We start from the raw sequence: 22,777 nt of genomic DNA, 5'->3' as shown, positions 1-22,777 counted from the left end.
TTTTTTTTTTTTTTTTAAGCTGAGCCATCCTGCCACCTGTTGGCAGCTCATCAGCAGGTGAGCTAGGGCCGGGAATCAAACCAGCAACTCTGGCAACTCTGTCACTCAGAGCTCGCTTTCTTGAGTGAGCTCTTAACCAACTGAGCCACTCGTCCGGCCTCCAGGATTTCTTATGTGGTTGCAATCAGACAGTGGCTGGAGCTGGAAAAGTTGGGGGGTGGAGAAGCTGGGGGTTGGGTGGGTACCTCTCTTTTTATGTAGGCTCAAGCCTTCTCCATGTGATCTCTCCAATAGGTTAGTTTGGGCTTCCCCAGAGGGTAGATCTTTGGAGAGGGCCATGGTCTCATGTTGGGGTTCCCCAGGAAGTAGACTCTGAAATGGAAATAGCATTCAGAACATTTATTGGGGGTATGATATTGGATTCAATATCTGTGGAATGGAGAAGAAGGAAGCAGGATTAAGCAGTTGGAGAAACTGAATGGCAATGCAGGCCCTGGGGGGTGCTCTGGAGCTGGGATGAATGACCCTTCAGAATTAGTCTAAGTTGGGGCAAAAGGCTGGCTGGGCCTTTATACCTCTGTGTGGACGGAGGTTTAACCTTGGGCAAGGCACTTTTCTTCAGTTGAGGCAACAAGGGCCGACAGCAGAAGGTCATTTTGCTACAGTACTGCCAGTACTCAGGAAATCAGTTCTTCATTCCTGACCAAAAACCTGTGTCCATCACAGCCCTGGCAGGATCGGAGGTCGTCTTGTAACAACCTGGCACTGAGGAGGTTGGGGGACAAATACTCCAGCCTCACTCTCCTCCAGACTCCCCTCTCCTGCCAACCCTCCCCGCCACCCTCCAAACTCAGGAAGTCATAGGACTCTGGGGGGTCTGAGTCACAGAGCAGAGTGAAGAGTGGATCTGGTGGGCAACAGAAGGTATGCAGCAGCAGAAGATGAGTTTAGCTTTTGAACATTAAAGACATGTCGAGTTAAAGAATATCCTGGTGAAGGCTTCTTATTGGTGGATTAAAGGCACGTTCGGAACCACCCTCTTACTCATTCCACTCCTTGCTCCTTTGCTTTCATCCACCTCCTGATTACTTAACCTCACTCTTGGTTCTACCGTTTAACCCCTGCCTCATTACTTCCACTTAAAACATTTTCTAGTTCACGTGTTTGGCTTTTTGCCTGGCTATATTTCATTCTTTCATCCTTCATTTAGTTCCATACATCCATCTACTAGCCTGGTAACATTCTTCATCCAACATCTTCCCAGCCCTATGGGGAATCTTTCCTCCCCCAGCATCTTATTTATCCTATCTTCTCCTTCTCCTTCCCCTCCTCCTCCTCCTTCTAAAATTTTATTTTATTGAGGAACAGTGTGTTTTTCCAGGACTCATCAGCTCCAAGTCAAGTAATTGTTTCAATCCATTGATAGTTGTGGCAGGTACAACTCAGTGGCCCATGTGGGGATCAAACCGGCAACCTCTGTGTTATAAGCACTGTGCTCTAACCACCTGAGCTAACTGGCCGCCCCATCTTGTCTTCTTGATTAAGACAGGTAACAGATAAGTTCCAAGATCTTGAGGTAATGCAGATGAGAGATGATATGAGTGTGGGGACAATAGGTATGGGGTGAAAGGCCCACTTTGGTGGATCGCTGTCTCTGCTTACTATGGTGTACTTTCTGAAGCTACCAGCCAATGGTAAAACAAATTCACAGCCTTTTCTCACATTTAGTATTTCCAGCATACTTTCCCATTTTGTCTAATGTATTCTGATACAGAAGCCCTACCATTTAACCCCATTAATCATCTCTTCTTGAAAATCTTTGGCTTCCATATATTCCTCCTCCCCCCCCCCAAAAAAAAAAATTTCACCTCCTTCTTTTCTACCTGCTTCTTAGTTTCTTTGACTATTTTGGTAGACAATCCCTCTCTTCTCTTTTCCCCCTCAACCATGTTTTACTCTCTTTTGCCTGATAGTCTTCTTATATACATGCTTTGCGGACATCTTTTTTTTTTTTTTTCTTATGGCCGCAACTATCACTCGTGTGTGAATGACTCCTAGGTCTGTACTCCTTTCCAGAACTCTTTGGGATTCCATTCCAGAGTTCCGGACTCTGCAGTGGCGGTGGGATCAGAACACAGGACTTCTTCCCAAGCTGGCACTAAAATGGGCTTTCAGGTTCCTTTTTAGCCCTTTTCCCCCCTTCCCTTGTTTTTCAACTCTTCCTTGAACTGTTCCTCAGTCCATTTTGGTTGTTTTCATATCATCCTGGCTTCCTTTAGCTTGCTTAAAACTAACAAACAAACTTAATTAACTCCAAATTGCCCCCCAGAGATGTTATTTCACTCCAAAAGCTTTCTCTCTCCCTGTTTTCCTCTTCACAAAATTTCCTTTCCAGGGAATTCAAAGGAAACAGCAAGGAGAAGGCAATGATTATTTTGTTTTCCTTTAAAGTAGTTAACTTGCTAAACACCAAATATTTACATTTTAAATGTAAGCCTATTTGAGGAGCTGTGTGTCTCTGTATGGGGGCAGGAGGGGGGTGGGGTGGAGTAGGCAATACTCACCTCTGAGAGGGGTTAGATTAATTCACCCACTTCCTTCCCCGTATTATATGGAATTTCTTTGGGTATTTATCCTGAGGATGGTGTAAGAGAATAAAAAGGACAGAATTTAATCAAGAACTAAGAAAAGTTAGGCTCTGAAGACAAAAATTTTAAAAATGATTCTTATCCCGCTCTTTTCTATCCCACATTGACAGACTTTTAAAAGCACATTTTGCCGTAGACTTTCATGGAAACCAACCAAAGGGAAATTAGAGAGGCACTGCAGGACCGTTTTTATGCGAATCGATGTCTGATTTTCATTAGGCCAGCACTGTTTTTCCTCCAAAGTCTTATTTTTATTACAGCAACAACTGCCTCAGTAACAATTTGTTGAGAGGTGCCTAACTTAACATACTTCACTCAACTGCTTTCAGTCCTTCGTGGTGGAAGTTAAAATACCATCTTTATTCAGGCTCTGGTTCCGGACCAGAAGCCTGTCTCCAGCAGGGCAGTGTCACCAAGGCATGCTTTTTAGGTGACGTGCACGTTGCTGTACACCTTGGCGGCAAAGCAGGAGCTGTGCGTTGCTGAATTACCAGTATCGCAACTTGGGCACGTAGGAAGTATGCTTTCTTTCTCCCTCTAACACTAAAAACAGAAAAACAAAACAAAACCCCACAACAAATCAAACAGGCATCAAAACCGTCCGAGTGCCTAGGGAAAGCGCGCCAACCACACAAAGAAAAGGAGGGGGGCTACTGGGATTCAAAATCATTTCTTCCGGACGTACACCCTCCTGGGCCTATCGGAGTTAACTGCGCGCTTGGTCGTAGCCAATAGACACAGCGCTTCTGGTTAAGGGCCGCCCTCAAGACTGATAGACATTTGTGCAGTCCAATAGAATAGTGTGATGCTGAAGCATTAACCAATACATTCGGGAGGTGGGTGGAGTGTAGGCCAGGGGGTTGGCGGTGCCGTGTCATGGAGGCTCAGTCTCTGAGCAGCCATTGAAGGGGAAGGAACTGCGGGTGTATGTGTGTGTGCGTGTGCGTGTGTGTGTGTGTGAGTGAGTGCGTGCGTGTGAGTGCGCGCGCGAGTGTGTGGACGAGGAGGTGGGGGCAGCCGAGTTAGAGTCCCAACTCCTTGGACTCCATTTGCTATTCTCTTCTTTCTCCCCCACACCTATCTGGTGGTGGTGGGCGTTTATATTTGCGTTTCTTTTCATTCATTTCCAAATCTTTTACAGTTTGAGGGTTGGGGGTAGTAGGAAAGGCAGGACAGGGTAAGGGAGGAGAGTAATAGCAGAAGAGCAGGAGGAGGACATGGAGATGAAGAAGAGGATTAACCTGGAGTTAAGGAACAGAGCCCCGGAGGAGGTGAGATGACTCAGCCCCCTCCCCTTCCCCACCAGCCCTGTATTCGGAGGATCCGGTTTCGGGGGGTCCGGGTGGGTGTGTAGGGAGGGGTAATGGATCAACCCCAACCTGGGGTTAGGGTCGGGAGGGGAATATTGAATTCGAAATTTTAAATCATTAAAATCTTTTACTTAAAATGGCGAAGGGTTCAAGTTTCTAGGGGCATTTTTTGTGTGTGCATGGGGGCTTAGCCCCTTTCGCCTCTCTTGGAGTCGGGCGTCCTGCCTCGTGGGGGCGGGAAGCGGGGTGTTGGGGGGCCCCTCCGCTCCCCAAGTTCCTCCTCCTGGGGGCCGGAGGCGTGGGCGCGACCCTCCAGTCCCACTCGCCCCTGCCGCAGCCATCGTTGCCTGAGAAGTTAGTCTAACTTTTGTTCAGTGCTGCTAACTCTTTTTTTTTCTGGGGGGGGGCGCCCCCGGCCTCAAGGCCCCTGGGCGTCGGGCGCGGGCTGGGGTTCGCGGGGAGCCGGCGACCACCCGCTGCCGGCGGCGCCCACTCCCCCGGGAAGGGCGCGCGCCGACCGCCGCCAGGCGGAATCTGGGTCAGCGGCCGGCTGTCCGGCCGCGGGTAAGTTTTGAGACCCGTCGCAGTAATCGGAGGTGCGGAGGGGACTCGAGGCGTAACCCCCTGCGTCCCCCCGCGGTGTAACGAAATTCGGCGGGTCTTGTCGTGTCGTGGTGGCCGCAACTCCGAATTTGATCCCTGGAGACGGTTTCACAAAACTCAACCAATGGGTGGTAGTAGCTTTGTGCTTTAAAGATGGGTTCGGCGAAACTAAATGATGCGCGCTCGCCGCTGTCGCCTTAGTTAAAGAGACGGGGTTGGGAGGGGCCACGTGAGGCGGGGTCGCGGTCGACTTTTCGGGGGTCGGGCGGGAGGCGTTTCCGCCTCCTTTCTGAGGGCGCCTCCTCTGCTTCACCCAGCCCTTCCCGTCCGGGGCGGAGGCGCCGGGGGGCGGGGGACGCCGGCTGGAGGGCGACCCCTATTTTCCTTGGGGAGTCCCCGCCCCGTGTGGGGTTTCCCGTTTGTCGGAGCAGCAGGTCGCCAGAGTGGGGCCGGTGACCAGCGAGGAACCTCACACTTGTGATCGCAGAGGCGAGCGCCTAGAGTCTTGCTAATTGTGGCCTCTGAGTTAAACCCCAGGATTGGCATATCAGGGATATAATTTTTTTGAACTGGGGTGAAGGCGGTGCCTGTGCATAGCAGCCTAGTGGATGAGCAGTAGGGTCTGCCCAGTGGGCTGAGTGGGAACCCGAGGTCTTTATATACTTAAAATTAAGTTTCCCAGAAGTTGGCAGGAGCAGGGAGGAGGAAACACAGTCTCTATCATCCATCCCTGGGAGAACTTGAAGTGTTCTGGGGCCTACTCTTTAGGGGCTTCAGAAAAAACAAAACTGAAAAGGCTGTCTCTCAGAAGCACACATTTAGGATGCTTTTTTATGTCTTCGTTTGGAAAAGTGGATTCCCCCCGCCCCATTCTTTTACCCAGCCCATCGTGGTATCTTCCTTGGCCGGTTTTGGGGAGTGCCGCACGTTGCCTTTTTGCAGCCTCTCCTTCCTCCCCTGTGGTGTAATAACGGTCTCTCGTATTTGCATAGCTCTTCACCGTTTACGGAGAGCACTTTCCGTGTTTGTTATTCACTTTCCTCCTTGAGACAAACTTGTAAGGTGGATTGTATTGTTCTAGAATCCAAATTAGTGGAGTCTCAGGGCCTGCAGTTATTTACTCAAGTGGAAGAACTGGTTTTCGGACACTGAATCTAGTGGCCCTCTTGCCTTCACTCAACTAGACCAGGAAAGACTTAGAAGAGGCACAGCTCTGCCACTTGCTAACTGTGTGACACCAGGCGACTCATCCTCACCCCCTGGGCCTCAGCTTCCTCATCCCTGAAAAGATCGTGATGCCTTCTGCGCTCACTGAAGTAATTAAGTCAAAGTCAGTCTCAAATAGAGAAGGTGGCATTCCCTTGTTGCTAATTTTTAGTCCCCCAAAGTACTTCAAACACATTTTTGCATTGGGAATGGAGGGTCAGGGTCTCCTTCCTCTCTCTTTCCCTTAAGTCCATTTAGGTCCACACACCAGAAAGTTTTGTTTTACAACTCTGACCTAATGGAGAGGATCCAGCCCCTCCCCACCAAAAATGGGGCGAAGTCCACAAAAAAAAAATGCTACCAGGATGGCAGGGAGAAATAACATTTTGTCAAGGATGTATTGTTCTGGGTGATGCTGTTTGGCCTCCATATTAGAACAACTAACATCCAAAAGCTGGGCTGTCTCAGAAGGAGCTTCAAACATTTCTTCACGAAGGGTAACAAGAACATTTTGAGTGATGGGGGCATTTATCAACCAAAGATAAGGGGGTTTAAGCTAAAACAGTTTCCTTTCTTCTCCCTGCTGTTTCAGGAGAGCTCCCTTGCATCCTTTCCCAGGATCCCAGGTGCTAAATATGCCCTGATGTTGAGAGTCCTCATCAGGGTCAGAAACAAGTTTCACGTGGGACCTTTTGCAAAGTTTTATTTTCTATGCATCAGTGATTTGAAGTAGGCATTAAATTTCTCAGTCCAAGTTTAAATTTAAAAGGTGAACTTATAGTGATGACTTTAGATTATATTTCAATTTGGCGGGGGGTGGTTGTGTGTGTGAATGTAAAGGATCTGTGTAAGGGGATTGGCAGTTTTAATATTCAGATTTCCAGAGTGTCAGGGCCCAGGTCGTTTGCTATCAGACTGTAAACTAAAGAATCATTCATGTTCTCTCTTACAGGTGACAGAGTTAGTCCTTGACAATTGCTTGTGTGTCAATGGGGAAATTGAGGGCCTGAACGATACATTTAAAAAACTAGAGTTTCTGAGTATGGCTAATGTGGAGCTAAGTTCACTGGCCCGGCTGCCCAGCTTAAATAAACTTCGAAAGGTACGTTCACAATAAGACAGGTATGCATTATGATTTCAATACAAAGGCTATTTCTAGTTTTTGGCCAAATGGAATGACCATTCTGCTTTTTAATTAGGAGATTCTCAGTTTCTAGAGGTCAGTAAAAGGGTTATGTAGGATTTTGGAATCAGCTCTAATAGTGCCTTTAGAAATTTAAATTTAATAATGAAATTGCTTTATGGCATGAATTTGGATTTAACAGCTACTAAGTGTTTTTCTCTAAAACATGGAATCCAACTATTATACAACTGGAACCAAACCTGGGTTAAGAGCCCATTACACAGACAGTCCCTGACTTACGATGGTTTGCCTTATGATTTTTCCACTTTACAATGATGGGAAGCCCGATGCATTGAGTAGAAACCGTACTTTGAATTTCGATCTGTTCCCGGGCTAGTGATATGTGGTAAGATACTCTCTCATGATGCTGGGCAGTGGCATTGAGCCACAGCTCCCAGCTGGCCACGAGATCATGAGGGTAAACAACAGATACTCTGCAGTACATTCATTCATTGTGTTACATGATTTTGCCCAACTGTAGGCTAATGTAAGTGTTCTGAGCATGTTTAAGGTGGGCAAGGCTCAACTATGACGTTTGGTAGCTTAGTTGTGTAAATGCATTTTCTACCTATAGTATTTTCCACTTACGATGAGTTTATCGGGAGGTAACCCCATTATAAGTCGAGGAGCATTTGTATAGGGGTTCTAATAGTATATTATTTGGCGGTAATAGATAGAATATGGAAATGAATAACTTAAGATGGTCTCTTAAAGCTAGAGAGAATGACAGTTATTTTGTTTTTTTCAAATTGACCATCCTCTAAAATGTTTGATCCGTCCTAAGTCTTCACCATTCTTTGTTTTCTCCCCTTGTTGAATATATAGTTGGAACTTAGTGACAATATAATTTCTGGAGGCTTGGAAGTCCTGGCAGAGAAATGTCCAAATCTTACCTACCTCAACCTGAGTGGAAACAAAATCAAAGATCTCAGTACAGTAGAAGCTCTGGTAAGTGGGGAGGTTTGTCTCTGGACTTGCTTTTTTTGATTGAATTTTGTGAGATTTTTCTTACATGTTGTGATGTAGATGGTTATTGCTTACTTTTCCTTTGGAGTAAAACATTCAGATAAAATTTTAAACTGGTAAGAAATTAATTTTATCATAAACTTCAGGAATCGAATATCTGGTTTAAAAATTTTTAGTATTTTCTTAAATTCTATTCCTTTTCCTCCTCCTCCTCCTTTTATTTTTTTTAAGATTTTTATTGGGGAATTGGGGGATGGGAACAGCACTGGGGAATTGGGGGAAGGGGAACAGACAAGTTGTTGTCTTTTTGTTCTTCAGTCTTGTTATGGAGGACGTTGCTTCACTGGCCCAAGGTGGCACCATCATTGCGCTCTTCCCGGGCGAGGCAGATCAGTCGCCGGCTTCTGGAAAGCCGCTCACTGCGGCTGCTGACCGCTCACGCTGGCAGCTGGCTACACACGGTAGCCCATGGCAACCCACCTTAGCAGGAGCTGCAGCTTACTCTGTTGCCGGCAACTCACGGCAACCCAGCTCCAGGTTGAGCTGTTGTTCAGCATCTTAGCTGTAGAGGGCAGTGTCACTGGCCCTCATATGTGGGATCTGAACCGGGGCCCTCTGGCGTCCCAAGCCAGCTCTTAACCAACGCGCCACTCGGCCGGCCCTCCTTCTTTTTCTTGGGAGTTATTTCATTATTTGCTCCTTTGTTTCCTAGTATGGGGGAAGGAAAAGGAGAGGAAGTGAAATTCTGAATTGTTGCTCTGATTTTTAAAAAGCTTGGAAAGAGGTTGAAATGGTTGAAAGTGAGCTTGACTGTGAGTTTAAACTAAGTATGTTATTGTTGTTGCCTATCTGTGCACAGACTCGATCAATAAAATATATTGAGTGCCTGCTATGAGTAAGGCACTAACCCAGGTGCTAGAGACACAGCAGTGAACGAAACTAAGTCCCTACTCTCATGGCGTTCCCATGCCAGCACCTCATTAAGAGAATTGGCTGTGTTTGATATAATAACCCTGTATTCTAAAATTCTAAAAATCCAAAAATCATCCTCTTAATTTCAAGCATATATATTCTGGTTTGTGAATTAAAAAGAAATAACATGATATTTTAAATCTTGAGTGTAAATTTTGACTTTTTTTTTTTTTAAGATTTTTATTGGGGAATTGGGGGAATGGGAACAGTGCTAGGGAATTGGGGGAAGGGGAACAGACAAGTTGTTGTCTTTTCTTCAGTCTAGTTGTGGAGGACGTTGTTTCACTGGCCCAAGTTGGCACCATCATTGCGCTCTTCCCCGGTGAGGCAGATCAGTCGCTGGCTTCTGGACGGCTGCTCACGGCGGCTGCTGGCCCGCTCACGCTGGCTGCTGGCTACACATGGTAGCCCATGGCAACCTACTGCAGCAGGGGCTGCAGCCTACGCCATCGCCGGCGACTCACAGCAACCCAGCTCCAGGTTGAGCTGTTGATTAGCATCTTAGCTGTGGAGGGCAGTGTCACTGGCCCTCATATGTGGGATCCGAACCGGGGCCCTCTGGCATCCCAAGCCAGTTCTTAACCATCACGCCACTCGGCCGGCCCTAAATTTTGACTTTTGACTTTTCCAGCAAAATCTGAAAAATTTGAAAAGTCTTGACTTGTTTAACTGTGAGATCACAAACCTGGAAGATTATAGAGAGAGTATTTTTGAACTGCTGCAGCAAATCACATACTTAGATGGATTTGATCAGGAGGATAATGAAGCACCAGACTCGGAAGAGGAGGATGATGAAGGTAATCGTTCTTACTACTCCTAAATGTGTCACAATTATAGCCTACACCCTAGCCATGCCAATTAGATTGGGCATGGATACGTAGGTGTAGGGAAAAGAAGATGTAAGATACGAAATATTTAAAAACCCACAGCCCTAGTCCTGTATTTCTTGTTTCAGATTTTTGATAGTTTTGGGGGAATGTAATAATTATATCAAACTCCATGAAATTTTATGTCTGTATAAACTTGTCTAACCACCACTCAGTAAAAGTGGCAACTTTATTTATTTATTTTTTTTTCTGCAACTTTTTAAATAGTACTTCAAAAGAAAAGAACCATTCATCACAGTATGATCTATGATAGCCACACAGTAGAAACAACCCAAGTGTCCAGAGTTGGCAAATTCAGAGACAAAGTGTTATAGATTAGTGGTTGCCAGGGCTGGGGGAAAGGAGAATGGTGAGTGACTGCTATTGGATTTGGGGTTTCTTTGGGAGGTGATGGAAATGTTCTAGAATTGGATGGTGAATATACATTTTTGGATAAGTGGGGGATTAACAGCTCAGATGACAAAATAACTTTTTATTAGTAATGGGACACTTTGTTATTTTTGTATTTGTATTTTTTTTTTAGCTGAGCCATCCTGCCACCTGTTGGCAGCTCAGCGGCAGCTAAGCTTGGGCCGGGAATCGAACCGGCAACCCTGTTGCTCAGAGCTCGCATTCTTGAGCAAGCTCTTAACAAACTGAGCCACTCAGCTGGCCGGGCAGCCGGCCGACCTGACATTTTGTTATTTTTACTCGAAAGGATATTTGATGGATAAAGAATGTTATAAAGTGATAGAATGATGGACAAGCAGGTTTTGAAGTGTCCACAAAGTAAAACAAACTTTAGTACATGTAATGTTTTGATGCAAATCTGTATGTTAGAAGTATTTCACTATTTAGAAACCATATTTCTCAAATAGTAAATAAGGATGTTATAAAAGGTACATCTTTAAAAATGAAATCACCCTGAACTACTTCCCATGCATTGACTTAAGAGTTTGAAATTATTGGGGCCAAGGGTTAAAAGGATCAACATCTTATCAAGAAACATTTCCCCAGCCATTTGCTCATCTTTTAAAATATTTTTAAAGATGGAGATGAAGATGATGAAGAGGAAGAGGAAGATGAAGCTGGTCCACCTGAAGGATATGAGGAAGAGGAGGAGGAGGAAGAGGAAGACGAGGACGAGGATGAAGATGAAGCAGGCTCAGAACTGGGAGAGGGAGTAGAGGAAGTGGGCCTCTCGTACTTAATGAAAGAAGAAATTCAGGTGAACAGACCCTTCTTACATGCACTGAAAATTAATCACTAAGGCATAGGGCTAATTACCATAAAAAGTAAGCTGTGTAGAAATCTGAGTTTTTTCTAATGGGGCACATGTGTCGGTCTGCCTGTCTTTTTCCCCCATTACCCCCCAGTTCATACTATATCCAGATACTCATAAGCACCTATTCCCAGATATCTTTCATATCCATTATGCCCTCAGGGGCATCGTATGGTGGAAACATTTTACAAATGTTTATTCCAACTGCATAGAATTGTTTTAAGGATTTAACAAAATACTATATGTAAGTAGTTGCTGGCACACTGTAGGCACTCGAGAACATTTCTTTCCCCTGATTATTTCTTGCTTGTGTTTCTGTAGTAGCTTTCTAAATAGTCTCTCTCAATGCATTGTCCCCACTGAGGTGTATCCTTCGCAGGCAGGCATAGTCTAAATGCAAACGTGATCATATCACTGGCCTGCTTAACCCTTGAATGCTTCCCTGTTGCCACCAAGACATACAAGGCCCTTCATTATCTAGCCTGCTCCCTCTGGCTTTATCTCCCTCCATACCAGATTAAGTCATCATACAAAGCTATTTCTTCTTGCCTTTTGTCTGTATATAATATGAATATTCTATTACTATAGAGTAAACAATATATAAAACCTTTATCTGAAATGACTTTGTACCCATGTCCTCTGATAACTTTCTTATTTCTGAGGTAAACATAAATATAGTAAAGCATGTAAAGTACACTGATTTTATGTACAAGGCCATGAAATTTTACATATTTGTATACTTGTGGAACCATCACCCAAATCATGCCTCGTGAACTCTTCCGTTTAAAAAGTCAGCTCTGGGGTTGCCTCATGATTGAAACTTCCTGTAATTTTCATAGACAGTCACTCCTTTCTCTTTTGCCTTTGAACTTTGATTAGGCTTCTATTACCTGTAGATACTTTTATAAGAACTTGTTTATTTGGCCACTTTCTACTACAACAGATGGTGAGCTCCTCAAGGGGAGGACCATTCATCTTTGTATCTCGCCTCTAATACAGTGGCTGGAGGTAGACTCATGGGAAATGTCAGTTGACATGAACAAATGATCTTTAGCCCCTGGGAGTTTAGATAAGTTATTTTCTCCTAATGTTCAACTATTGGGTTTTGTTTTCGTAATTCATAATTTAAAATAATATTTTATTATTAAAAATAATGTCTCTAAAAAATATATAATAACATCTCTTATTTAGACTAGAAATTGTTAGTGTTCTCATTTGCTTTCCTCATGACTTTTACATTAGTTAGATAGGTGACATCAGTGATTAAAAAATGATACATTTGCTCTGATAGCATTTTAAATATAAAACTATCGTGGGGAAAAAATAGGACCTAGACTTGTCTGGGGCCATAGTGAGTTAGGAGCTGTACAATAATGAATAATAGAGCTTTAAGGATTTTAAGCATTCATGGAGAAGGATAACCTGTTCAATTTACATCAGCATACAACTTGAATATTTTTCCCCTAAGTTTTAATTTATTTGGTAAAATAATGGACTCATGTTATTTTGCCTATGGCTTTTTATTGGGTTGTCAGAAAAGTCATGACGCATTTTGCAATGAAAAACAGAGAAAAAATACGTCATGACTTTTCCAACAACCAATATTTTCCCTGCCGATAATTCCTCAAGTCTAAATAGTATTAAGTAATTTAAACATGCCCTTCACCTAACTGCAGATGTTTGTGTTTATCATTCCATTGACTATTGGGAAATATTAACTGAAAATGACACGGTCAAGTGTGAACGAAAATCTTTCAGATAACACATACAACGTTAGGTCAGTGTGCCACCCGGGTTACAGGGACCAGGAGTTGTTTTCAATCATGATGAGGTCCTTTGGATGTTTAAAATGAAGTCTTGCTTTTAGAAACTAAGAGCCAACAGAAGCTTCAGAGACTACTGAGATTTGAAAAGAAATTAGAAGGAAATAGAAATGGCATTTGATTAGCTAGTTTTTGTTTGAGTCTTATTTCTATTTCAGCTGCTCTTCAGAGGTAAGGCATTAATATGTATAAAGAAGGACTTTATGTCGGTGTAGTATATATTTCATGAAAAATAGGAAAGGGGCTTTAGAAGAATTGGGAATTAGGTGCTTCTTATACTACTCATAGTACAATTGAGGAAACATTTTAGTTCTCAGTAATTAGGAAAAGACTGAACCAAAGTCTTTACAGAGCGAGAACCGAAGTCTTTACAGAGCGAGACTCTGGTGGTGTAATAGATGATATTAAAAAAAAAAAAGGCTTAAAAACATGAGCCAATTAATCTAATCATATTTTGTTTAAAACAAAATCCAGAGAAGTAATTAGCTTTTTAGACTTGAGCTTTTCTAAATTATCAAGGAATAAATGTGATTAGTATCTCAAGCAAGTGTTTTTAAAAAGATTATAAATATTGAAATATCCTCATTTATCACTCCTTGCAGATTTAAGATGTTTTAAATGACTCCTCTCTCCCTCTCTCTCTCTCTCTCTCTTTCTTCTTTTCTCCTTTATTCTCCCTTCCCTCCGTCCCCCTCACCCTCCCTTTCCTCTCTTTTTCCCTCTCTGCTCTACTCCTCTCTCTTCCTCTCTTCTCTTCTTTAGGTTAAGGCTACGGGTTCTCCTGATTTTTATTGTGGCTCCTTTTTGTACCATTTGTATCCCGTCTATTCCTGTTCCCTGTAGCTTGGTGGTGTTCTGGTAATGGAATGCTTTATAGTGTTTGCTGTTAGCTAAATGCTGGAAAATTAGGTTCTGTTTAGTGTTTCTAGACACAAAGGGGCTGTGGATACTGTGAAAAGGGTGGGCTGCCCAAGTTTCGCCTAACTACCTAGCAGTTCCTGACATTTGCCAATTAAGGTAGTTTTAAGGAGCAGTAAACTTTGAGGGGTTAGAGGGGAGACCCTAGATTGGTTCCATTTTTTCCAATGTTTTATAGTAGAACTCAACCGTTTGGAACACATCCAAGAAAAAGGCAGTACGTGTAAAAGGCCTCTGAGTAACCAAAATATAAGTGATAAAAGACATTTTCTTTGTAGGAGAGTGTTCAAGCTGTTATTCTAAACCTATTTTCTCTTTTGTATTGAATCCTCTGGTAAGCTTGTTGATCTATTTTCTGAATCCACAGCAGATTAAAATTGAAATAGTAACTGACTGCAAAGGACAAGGCATAAAAACTAGGAAAAGATACAACTCAAAGTAGAGGCCAGGGTCCTTTTAAAAAGGGGATAAAACCATCCTACATATATTAATAGGCTCTGAGGGAATTGACAAATACTAATTAGTATAATGTTCATGATCAAAATGGTGACTATGATAATTCAAGAAAAAGGTTTGTTAGCTTTAGCAGAAAATGGTAGAGGAGTGGGCAGTGCACTTTAGCAAGAGATTTGTAGCCCAATTGGCTAAAGTTAAAAAAATGGTGTTGATGTTTCAAGGCAATGTTTAAACCTTAGCTATCCAAGAGTTGTAGATCAAGTTTATTGTGATTTTAATTGACATTTGCTATTTTGATTTGTAGATTTTTTTAGATATAGAAGGAATTTATAGATCTTTATAGATCTTTCTTTCAATCAAAAAATAGATCTTTTTATTGATTGAAAAACTGAGGTCCGGAGAGATTAGATGACTTATCCAACACATAACTGTGTTGGGACCAGGACTCAGGTACCGTATTTCCTTTCCCATGTATAAGATGCACCCTTTTTCAAAAAATTTGGGGTCTAAAAACTGGGTGCGTCTTACACAGTGGTTGTAGATTGTTGTCAAGGCATTTAAGAAGTGTGGCATTTCACATGCCCTAGATGGAACTGAGGACGAGGCAATATATAAAGACAGCGATTCGTCATCAGACACAGATGAGGACAAGCTAATGGTTGGGCCTTTTGACAGTGATGAGGAGTTGTACGAATTTTATGATGAATAAAACTTGAGTTCAATAACTTCATGTAATACATTTTTTTTTCAAATGTCGGGCCCCAAAATTAAGGTGCATCTTATACATGGGGAAATACGGTAATTCTTACCATAATATATAAAATTGACGATACTGTCTTTGAAATAGTCAAAAGTTATTCTGTCCATTACAGTAGCCACTGGGCACTTTTGTCTGTTTAAAGGAATTAAAATTAAATAAAATTAAAAATTAAGTTGCTCCTTTGCACTGGTCACATTTTAAGTGCTCAGTAGCCACACATGGCTAGTGGTTAATGGGTTGGACCACAACACAGATATTGAGCGTTTCTGTTGTTGAGTGTTTTACAACATTGCTGGTCTAAAACATTATTTTCATAAAGAAACTAGATTTAGTTGGTTTTTTTAAAAAGGACATATATAAGTTAGGCAGAGTTTATTCAACTACAGAATAATCATAGTTTCTTTCCTCTTGTTGGGATATATTAGTAGCAAACTGAAAAATCTGTGTCATGGTTTATTCTGAAACTGAATATTTGAATTTCAAGGATGAAGAAGATGATGATGACTATGTTGAAGAAGGGGAAGAAGAAGAAGAGGAAGAGGGTGAGCTATATTAGCTATAAAAATAAAGAGTAATATTCTCAGGGTATTCATTAATTCCATTGAGAAAAAAACAGTTTATAACATTTATTTTCAAAACTGCAATGAAGAGATAATGGATCTTTGAGCTCAATTTATTACTTTTTTTAGTGTCTTTCATTTTTAGTGTCTTTCATGTTAGAGAGGGTGAAGCCTTCTCTATAAGAGAACAGTTGACCTCCAGATAATGCTCTTTTTAGATTTGCTCTCTGGTACTCTTTACTTAGGTCTTTCAACAGAAATTTAAAAATTCACTAATTCCACCAATGTCAAGCCCTTAAGTTTCTTAATCTGTACTTTGTGATTTGGCCACAAGGGTGCATAGCAAGCTGTCATTATTTATGGAATTCTAAGTCTATTAAGCCTGTTCTGAAATTGAAAGAAATTCAGAAAGGAAACTGAACTTATAATTTTCTTATGTCATTAACTTTTCACTAAGATAGATACGAAGCTTTGTGACTTAATAAATATTCATTTAAAATTAAGTGTTTTACACTTTTCCTCTCACTCATTCAGAAGAAGAAGGTCTTCGAGGGGAAAAGAGGAAACGAGACGCTGAAGATGACGGAGAGGAAGAAGATGACTAGATCATTCTGAGACCATAGTCCCTATTTCCTGGGTGTGCAATAGAGTGATCACATCTTTGTTTCTTCATGTACGATAGCTGTCCCTACAGAAGATAACGTAACTTTTTATAGGAAAAGTGTGGTTTTACTATTTTTGCCTTATCATTCCAAATAAGATTTACTAGTCTGTTAATGATCATATTGTATGTAGAGAAAAATTTTCATTGACCCCCCCCCATCCCCATTGTGAAATTCCCTAGCAGTTTATTTAGAATCTTAAGTTTTCTAATACAAGCTCACCGTATTAGTCATTTTAGCCCATAATTAAAACATGATCGCTTTTACACAGGTGTAGTATGGTGCATTTCATTCATAAGTTTTTAAAGTTATTTAAGAATTAACTGAAATCACAGTCAGCTGGAATATGAAATGAAGGTAGTCTCTTGAATAATAAGTTGTGTTTTTTTTGTTGTTTTTTTTAGCAGTGACCCAGAGATCTTTAATTTGAAGGCAATGACTTTTTTTGGCTAAGGGTTGATGTGACAAACATGAGTAACTTGGAAAATAGGAGCAGAATAGTAAGGGTTCTATTCAAAAATATAATTCATGGCTTTCGAGAAGCTTCTGAAAACCTAAGCCGGGTGACTAGGATTTTACCTTGGAAGGAAAAATTGGTTATAATAAGTTCAGAGATGTGCAGGTGAGCCCTTTGTTCTTCAAGCTGAAGATGATGACATGCTAACTAACAGTTGTTGTGTGTTTTTGTGTGTGCATTTTTTGTTTGCCTCTCAGCAATCCCTTTAAGGTCACCTTCCTTTCTCGTTTCACTCTCCTCCCTTTATCTCAGAAAAAAGCTAGGAAACTTATGGATACCCAGGAAAGCCTTTAGTCTTATACCTCAACCACCTTTTCAGACCTGTCTCAGTTTTGAACAAGCTAAGTGAAAGAAACTGAGTATTTTCTGAGATACGAATAATGTCATCAGTAGAGTTTTATGCAACAGACTGTTTACTGTAAAGCTTTCTTGGTTGACAAGATGTATAGACTGTATTTGTAGGATGAAGAAAGAAAAGAAGCACAGGGTCTTTTGGAAGCAGCAATAGTGTTCCTCAAAAGTTAGAACAATTGCCTGTTGATAATTAACAAGACATTCAAAGTCAAAATTTTAAGTTAGCTTCTCAAATGATTTAGATACCATTCTGTAAAATATTTCTAATTTTTCTGAGTAGAACCTTTACCTATTCTTCCTATAGTCTTAAAGCATTACCAGATATAGCATTTGATTGGAATATTTATAGTGGGCAGTTGGAGAAAGATTTGAAACTAAATCCATATTAAAATTAAGGTTTGTTTTCAAGTGGATGCCCATTAAAAATAGAAAAATATTTGGGGTAAGTGTGAGTGTGTGTTTCTTTATATGGCTACTAGATATAATATGAGTAGACAAGTACATCTCACTTTTTGTTGTGGAGGCTCCATGTTCAAGGCAATTGCTTTTTTAATCTTGGCTCTAAATTTTTTTCCAAAGTGGGAGTGGTTTTGAATATTTGTAAGTTTCTTAAATTAGTGTCAGCAGATGATTTGAAGTTACATTTCCACACTGGGACACATTTAAATCACTGAGTATAGCACTTCTTTTTTAGTTTGAAATGTATGACTTGGGTTTTTAAAGTAAAAATTAGAAAGTTATTTGTGTATAAACTAAAAAAAAAAAAATTACACAGTTGACTGAAATAAAACTCTTGGGATAAGTTTAGTGGGAGGATTGGAATCTCCAAATGGCTAACATTTTATTCCTTTTTAATAATTGAAATGCCCTGTTTTAGTCCTGAAGAATTCTCATTGCATTAGTATGCCAGATTATAAAATACTTATTTTTAAACTTAAATCTGTATATTGACTTTCTTATCAATCATCTTATTGTGCAATCAAAATTAGAGTTCTTTGGTTTGAAAACAACACTTAGAGCCTCCAAATAACTTTTTAAGACTTATTTAGCTTTGTGGGTGGTATTTTCATGCAAATAAGTAAGGGTGGGTTGGGTTTTATATTTTGTAGAAGTTTTTGGTCCTATTTTAATGCTCTTTGTATGGCAGTATGTATATAGTGTGTTAAATTCCTTAAAGCACTCCTCAAGAAAACTTTGAAGTTAATACTTTCGTGCAACTGTGTTTTGAATAAAGCCATGACAGTGTTAAAAACAAACAAAAAATGCAGTACTCCTGATTATTCTTTTATTGTTTCTGACTGTTTCCTGTTTTTTCTGTGACTGCTGTAACTTAAAGTTTTTGAAACCGAATTGCTTCAAATAAATTGAAGATTTGTTGTTAATGATTAGTATCAGTGTTTGACATTCACTTTTGAACACCACCATTGGGGGCTTTGAAGGTCTTTTTAAAAACAAACAGCTTGAAGTTAACTCATTTAAACACTTGGATGTTACATGAGGCATTAATTACAACTGCAAAGTTTAACTCATCTGCCTATTTAACTTTTTCCAACAAGCAGAAAAATTTCTGGATTCCCTTAATTTTCCTTGTTTATCTTCAGAATCCTTAGATAGTATAAATACAAGCATACATAATTCTTATATGTTTACCTTGAGTAAATCAAACCTGAACTAAACAATGTTTTTTTCTGCTCTTGGTTTTGCTGTGATAGTGATTTTTAAAAGTTTCATTTGTAGACAACTCGAATGTATTTTATCAAGTCAAGGCACAAGTATGTTAAGTAATGTTCTTGTTAATGAAAAGGTATTTTAATTAAGGAACTGCACTCTGAGAGATGGAAAACATTGATGTATATTGCAACTACAGGAATTGTTTATTGACATCAGTAGGGTATTTTTTTTTGTTTTACATCTTTAAAAAATTCAAAGCATTTCCCCTCTTGGTTAAAGAAAATGGTAGAACTACACTAATAAAAGTTTTTGTGGAGGTGTTAGTTAATGAAGCACTTCTGTGGAGGAGTAATTCAAAAAACAATAAGTATTGTTTATTCCTTGTTCTGTATTTTTAAGAGAGGCTTTGGAACATATGATATTTATTCTTCCAGTTGCTGAAAATTTCCCCTGTTGTTCCTGGACTGGATGCAATGATATTCTGCAGCTGTTGCTTAATAATAGCATTCTACTGCATTCCTTTTTCATGTACTAAACAGCCTAAGATTTGAGGTCCTGGCTTGAGTAACTTGGCCTCAGGCAGCTACTTGTGCTAGTAGTCTATTGGACAACCCTAACTTGAAGGAGAACAGGTTAGACCACAAAATGAAATTACAAAATGAGTTGATCTCCAGGAGAATCTAAAAATTTATATACTGGTGAAATAATACTTTTATTTCATGCAAATCTAGCCACTTTTGGGGGTGGTAAGACCCTGAAGCAGGGTTACCCCAGAACTCAATTCTGATGAAGAAAGGATCAGAAGCAAGTATGACATTTTCAGTTTTATGAATATTTACAAATGATTTAAATTCTTGTGAGGACATTATTTAGCCCTGGTTACTTATGAAATGGACACATCCACTTTACTGGTCAATACTGACACAGGCCTTTAAATAGGCACACAATGCTGGTGGAAATGACCTATTCTAGCTGTTGAAGAAACTACTTTGAGGGCCGGCTGAGTGGCTCAGCTGGTTAAGAGCTTGCGCTCTGAGCAACAGGGTCGCTGGTTGGATTCTGGTGGTGGCTGGGTGGCTCAGTGTGCAACAAGGTTGCCGGTTCGATTCCCGCATGGGATGGTGGCCTATGCACCCCACCCCCACCCCACCCCCCCGCAACTAGATTGAAAGGGGCGAGTGGACTTGGAGCTGAGCTGCGCCCTCCACAGCTAAGATTAAAGGACAACAACTTGACTGGGAGCTGATGAGTCCTGGAAACACTGTAAATACTTCCCTATTTCTCTGATTCTCCTATTAAATATCCAGATTGCACCATCTTGCAGGTGAAGGCTGTGATCTGTGCCCTCCACTTTAGTTGTGACTTTTCTTGGACAGACTCACTCCACAGCCCCAGAATTAGCTCACAGAGGCTACTGGGTTTCTCCATTTGGAAGCATTTTCTCCCAGAGTCCTCTTGGCACCTGGAAGTAGAGCTCAATGTCATTTATATAGTCAGCTGTGACTGAGGAATACTGGGATTAGTAGAAGAATCTATAAGTGTAATGGAAGGAACTGCAATTGAAGCAACTAAAGTTAACCAATGACAGCAGCACCAAAGGAAACGAATCTCCAAGGAAAGGGGCAATCACCATTACAGGGCAACACTGGCAGAGAAGTCAGTGCAAGTCCAGTGCGTTCAGCTGTGCACACACCTGCCTCTGCTTTTCTGAGAACATTGGGAGTTAAGAACAAACTCATTTCTGCAGTGTGGAGGATTTAGAATTGTAGGAAATAGCAGGGTTTCTGAATAGGATTCCAGGTGAGGGGCCTTTTTTTTCCTTTTTTTTTTTTTTAATCAAGCGATCTATATTGGGATATATGGAGGAAAATTTCCCTTTAAAAAAAAATTGGTTTGACGTATTTATCTTTTTGCACTATTGTTTGATTCCCCACTGCCAAGGTCCCGGGGTTGTAGCTGTCAGTACGTGAAGGATTGGAATTCTAGAATTAAGACTCATTATTTTGCTTTTACCCCAGTCCTTTCTCACTTCAGGGACTCCAGCTTTAAGGATGAGTTTCTCTAAGTCTTTCCCCCGTTCCCGTCACACTCCTCTGGGCCGAATCAACCACAGCGTGCAGGTAATCGTATCCTAGTATCACTACTTAAAGATTCTTGATAGGCTTGAATAAACAGATCGGGCAATTTTACTTAAATGCTTAAGTTGAGAGGTAAAGTGCTCTTCTGGGGTACATTTTGTGATGTAAATTATGTGTCGTAGTCCTATGGGACACTTGCCTCTTTAAATTTTTACCTTAATTTCCCCAAATCCTCAACCCCTGAGATATAAAGCAGGTTTGCTTTCTCTAGCCGAGGGTACTGCTTTTATAACAGGGCGCGCTCCAGCGATTCTGGAGTCTCAGGCAGTAGTAACAGGATTTGAACGTCTTGGGAGGAGGGCAACAGGACTTCAAATTGGAGAAATGACATTCTTGCTATGAAAAGCATCAATCACTTTAAGCGTATGCCTCTAATTTTTAAATTATCTGTGTGTCCTGGGCCAAATTGTTCAGCTTCTCCGAGACTGTTTGCTCACTCCGCCATTGAGACCGGAAGTCCCCTCGTGATTCGGGGGACATATGGCAAAAAGTTCTGCCAAACCAGATTCTTAGAGTCAAGAGCGGAATCGAAAAGCAAAAGGCGATAAAAATGAGGTCAAGCCAGAGGAAGAACCTGAGCTACCGAAATTGCTCTGTTAATTGGAGGTGCTTTCCGAAGCGCCTCCACTGGAGCAGGGAAAGCTGCAACCCTAGTCACATGCTCTCGCTCCGCCCTCCCCGGGACAAATGAGGGCGGGCGGGCGGCCACAACGCTCAGTCCTCCAGCTGCGCATGCGCGGGGCGAGGGGCGAACGGTCTGCGGAACGGCCTATTGGGTTCTCTGGCTGCCTTCCCTCCTCCTGGGTTCGCCCTACCAACGCCCTACCAACGCGCACTCGAACTCGCCTGTCAGTACCTTCCTTTTCTTCATTCACTTACACATTTTACAGCCCTCGCTTAACGATTTATAGAGCTGCTGTTTTCTAGTTTAATTCCAAAAGTTGAATTATTTTTAGTCCCACATTCACGAAAACCGTCCAATTTAGCAACTCTGGGCGGTGGTGTATTATGTACCTTTTCAAGTTCTGGTGGAAATGGTATTGGCCTGAGGCCACTTTGCACATCGGCCCACAGGTAAAATAATAAAGAGCTTTAAAACCTGTTGGATCTTTTTCTGCCTCCTGGAAAGAAAGAAGGGTTCTATTGGAGAAATCTTGTCAAGGTCAACTTGCAGGCTTAGGACTTTTTTTGGTTTGTTTCACTTAGGGCAACTGAATTGTAGTTTGTTAGAAGTGTCTCAAACTATTGAAGAAAAACTGTCATCAAATTATACTTTTTATACCTTTTAGAGAATATTTACTTCACGTTGTCTTGTACACCAGAAAGGTGTTTTCGGAGCTATGGAAGGTGGAGAAGACAATTCAACTCTTGTATACACAATTTTTAGAACAATATTAGAGGATGGGTTCATGTTTCTATAGAATTAGCGACTGCAAATACCTAACTTCAGTAAAATCAATGCCAGTAGCTTCTTAGGCATTTTCTTTTTTTTTTTTTTTTAGGCATTTTCAATGGCTTTTACAAAACAGCCACAGAATTGGGTAAAACGAAGGCCTTCTACCTCATTTAAAATAAGAGATGAGAACATACCTGAATTTTAAGAAGGCAAGATTTTCTGTTGGGTAACATTATTTCTCAGAAAAGGATTTTCTTTTTGACAAATAAATATTTAGGGTTTTTTTTCCCTCTCCTTATATTGAGGGGTTATATTGTTAAGTCCAGACAATTAATAAAGAGGCTGGATATCAAATTAGGGTTTCGAAGATTTCATTAAGCTGAGCTCAGCGACCGTCTCCCCAGCTAAAGGAAAAACGGTACCCCAGACTCGAGGGTCTGATTTTTATAAGGCAGGGCTATATGCAAAGTAAGTTACAGAAGCTAA

At 41.2% G+C, this 22,777-nt stretch overlaps 1 protein-coding gene and 1 long non-coding RNA gene across 4 annotated transcripts in view; both read left to right on the top strand.

The window, feature by feature from the left end:
- Positions 1-18,471, top strand: part of ANP32E (acidic nuclear phosphoprotein 32 family member E) — a 32,693-nt gene extending 14,222 nt beyond the window's left edge. Inside the window, exons 1-7 of one of the 2 annotated variants that reach the window (XM_019625342.1) lie at positions 3,497-3,919; positions 6,720-6,869; positions 7,776-7,898; positions 9,520-9,685; positions 10,804-10,982; positions 15,478-15,535; positions 16,088-18,471. In XM_019625342.1, coding sequence (XP_019480887.1) covers positions 3,866-3,919; positions 6,720-6,869; positions 7,776-7,898; positions 9,520-9,685; positions 10,804-10,982; positions 15,478-15,535; positions 16,088-16,158 — 801 coding nt within the window. In that variant the 5' untranslated portion in view covers positions 3,497-3,865 and the 3' untranslated portion in view covers positions 16,159-18,471. Of the gene's footprint in view, positions 1-3,496; positions 3,920-6,719; positions 6,870-7,775; positions 7,899-9,519; positions 9,686-10,803; positions 10,983-15,477; positions 15,536-16,087 lie in introns of those variants that run through there. The other variant, XM_019625343.1, reaches the window with a different exon arrangement.
- A 2,320-nt stretch (positions 18,472-20,791) lies between these two features.
- LOC109372268 (uncharacterized) overlaps positions 20,792-22,777 on the top strand; it is a 3,505-nt gene continuing 1,519 nt past the window's right edge. Inside the window, exon 1 of one of the 2 annotated variants that reach the window (XR_002122021.1) lies at positions 20,792-20,877. This is a non-coding gene — a long non-coding RNA (uncharacterized LOC109372268). Of the gene's footprint in view, positions 20,878-21,647; positions 21,744-22,777 lie in introns of those variants that run through there. The other variant, XR_002122020.1, reaches the window with a different exon arrangement.

Source organism: Hipposideros armiger, unplaced genomic scaffold (assembly GCF_001890085.2).
Source record: "Hipposideros armiger isolate ML-2016 unplaced genomic scaffold, ASM189008v1 scaffold_621, whole genome shotgun sequence".
In the NCBI taxonomy this organism is placed as follows: domain Eukaryota; kingdom Metazoa; phylum Chordata; class Mammalia; order Chiroptera; family Hipposideridae; genus Hipposideros; species Hipposideros armiger.
The sequence above is the reverse complement of the archived record's forward strand: the minus strand, read 5'-3'. Positions and strand labels throughout refer to the sequence as shown.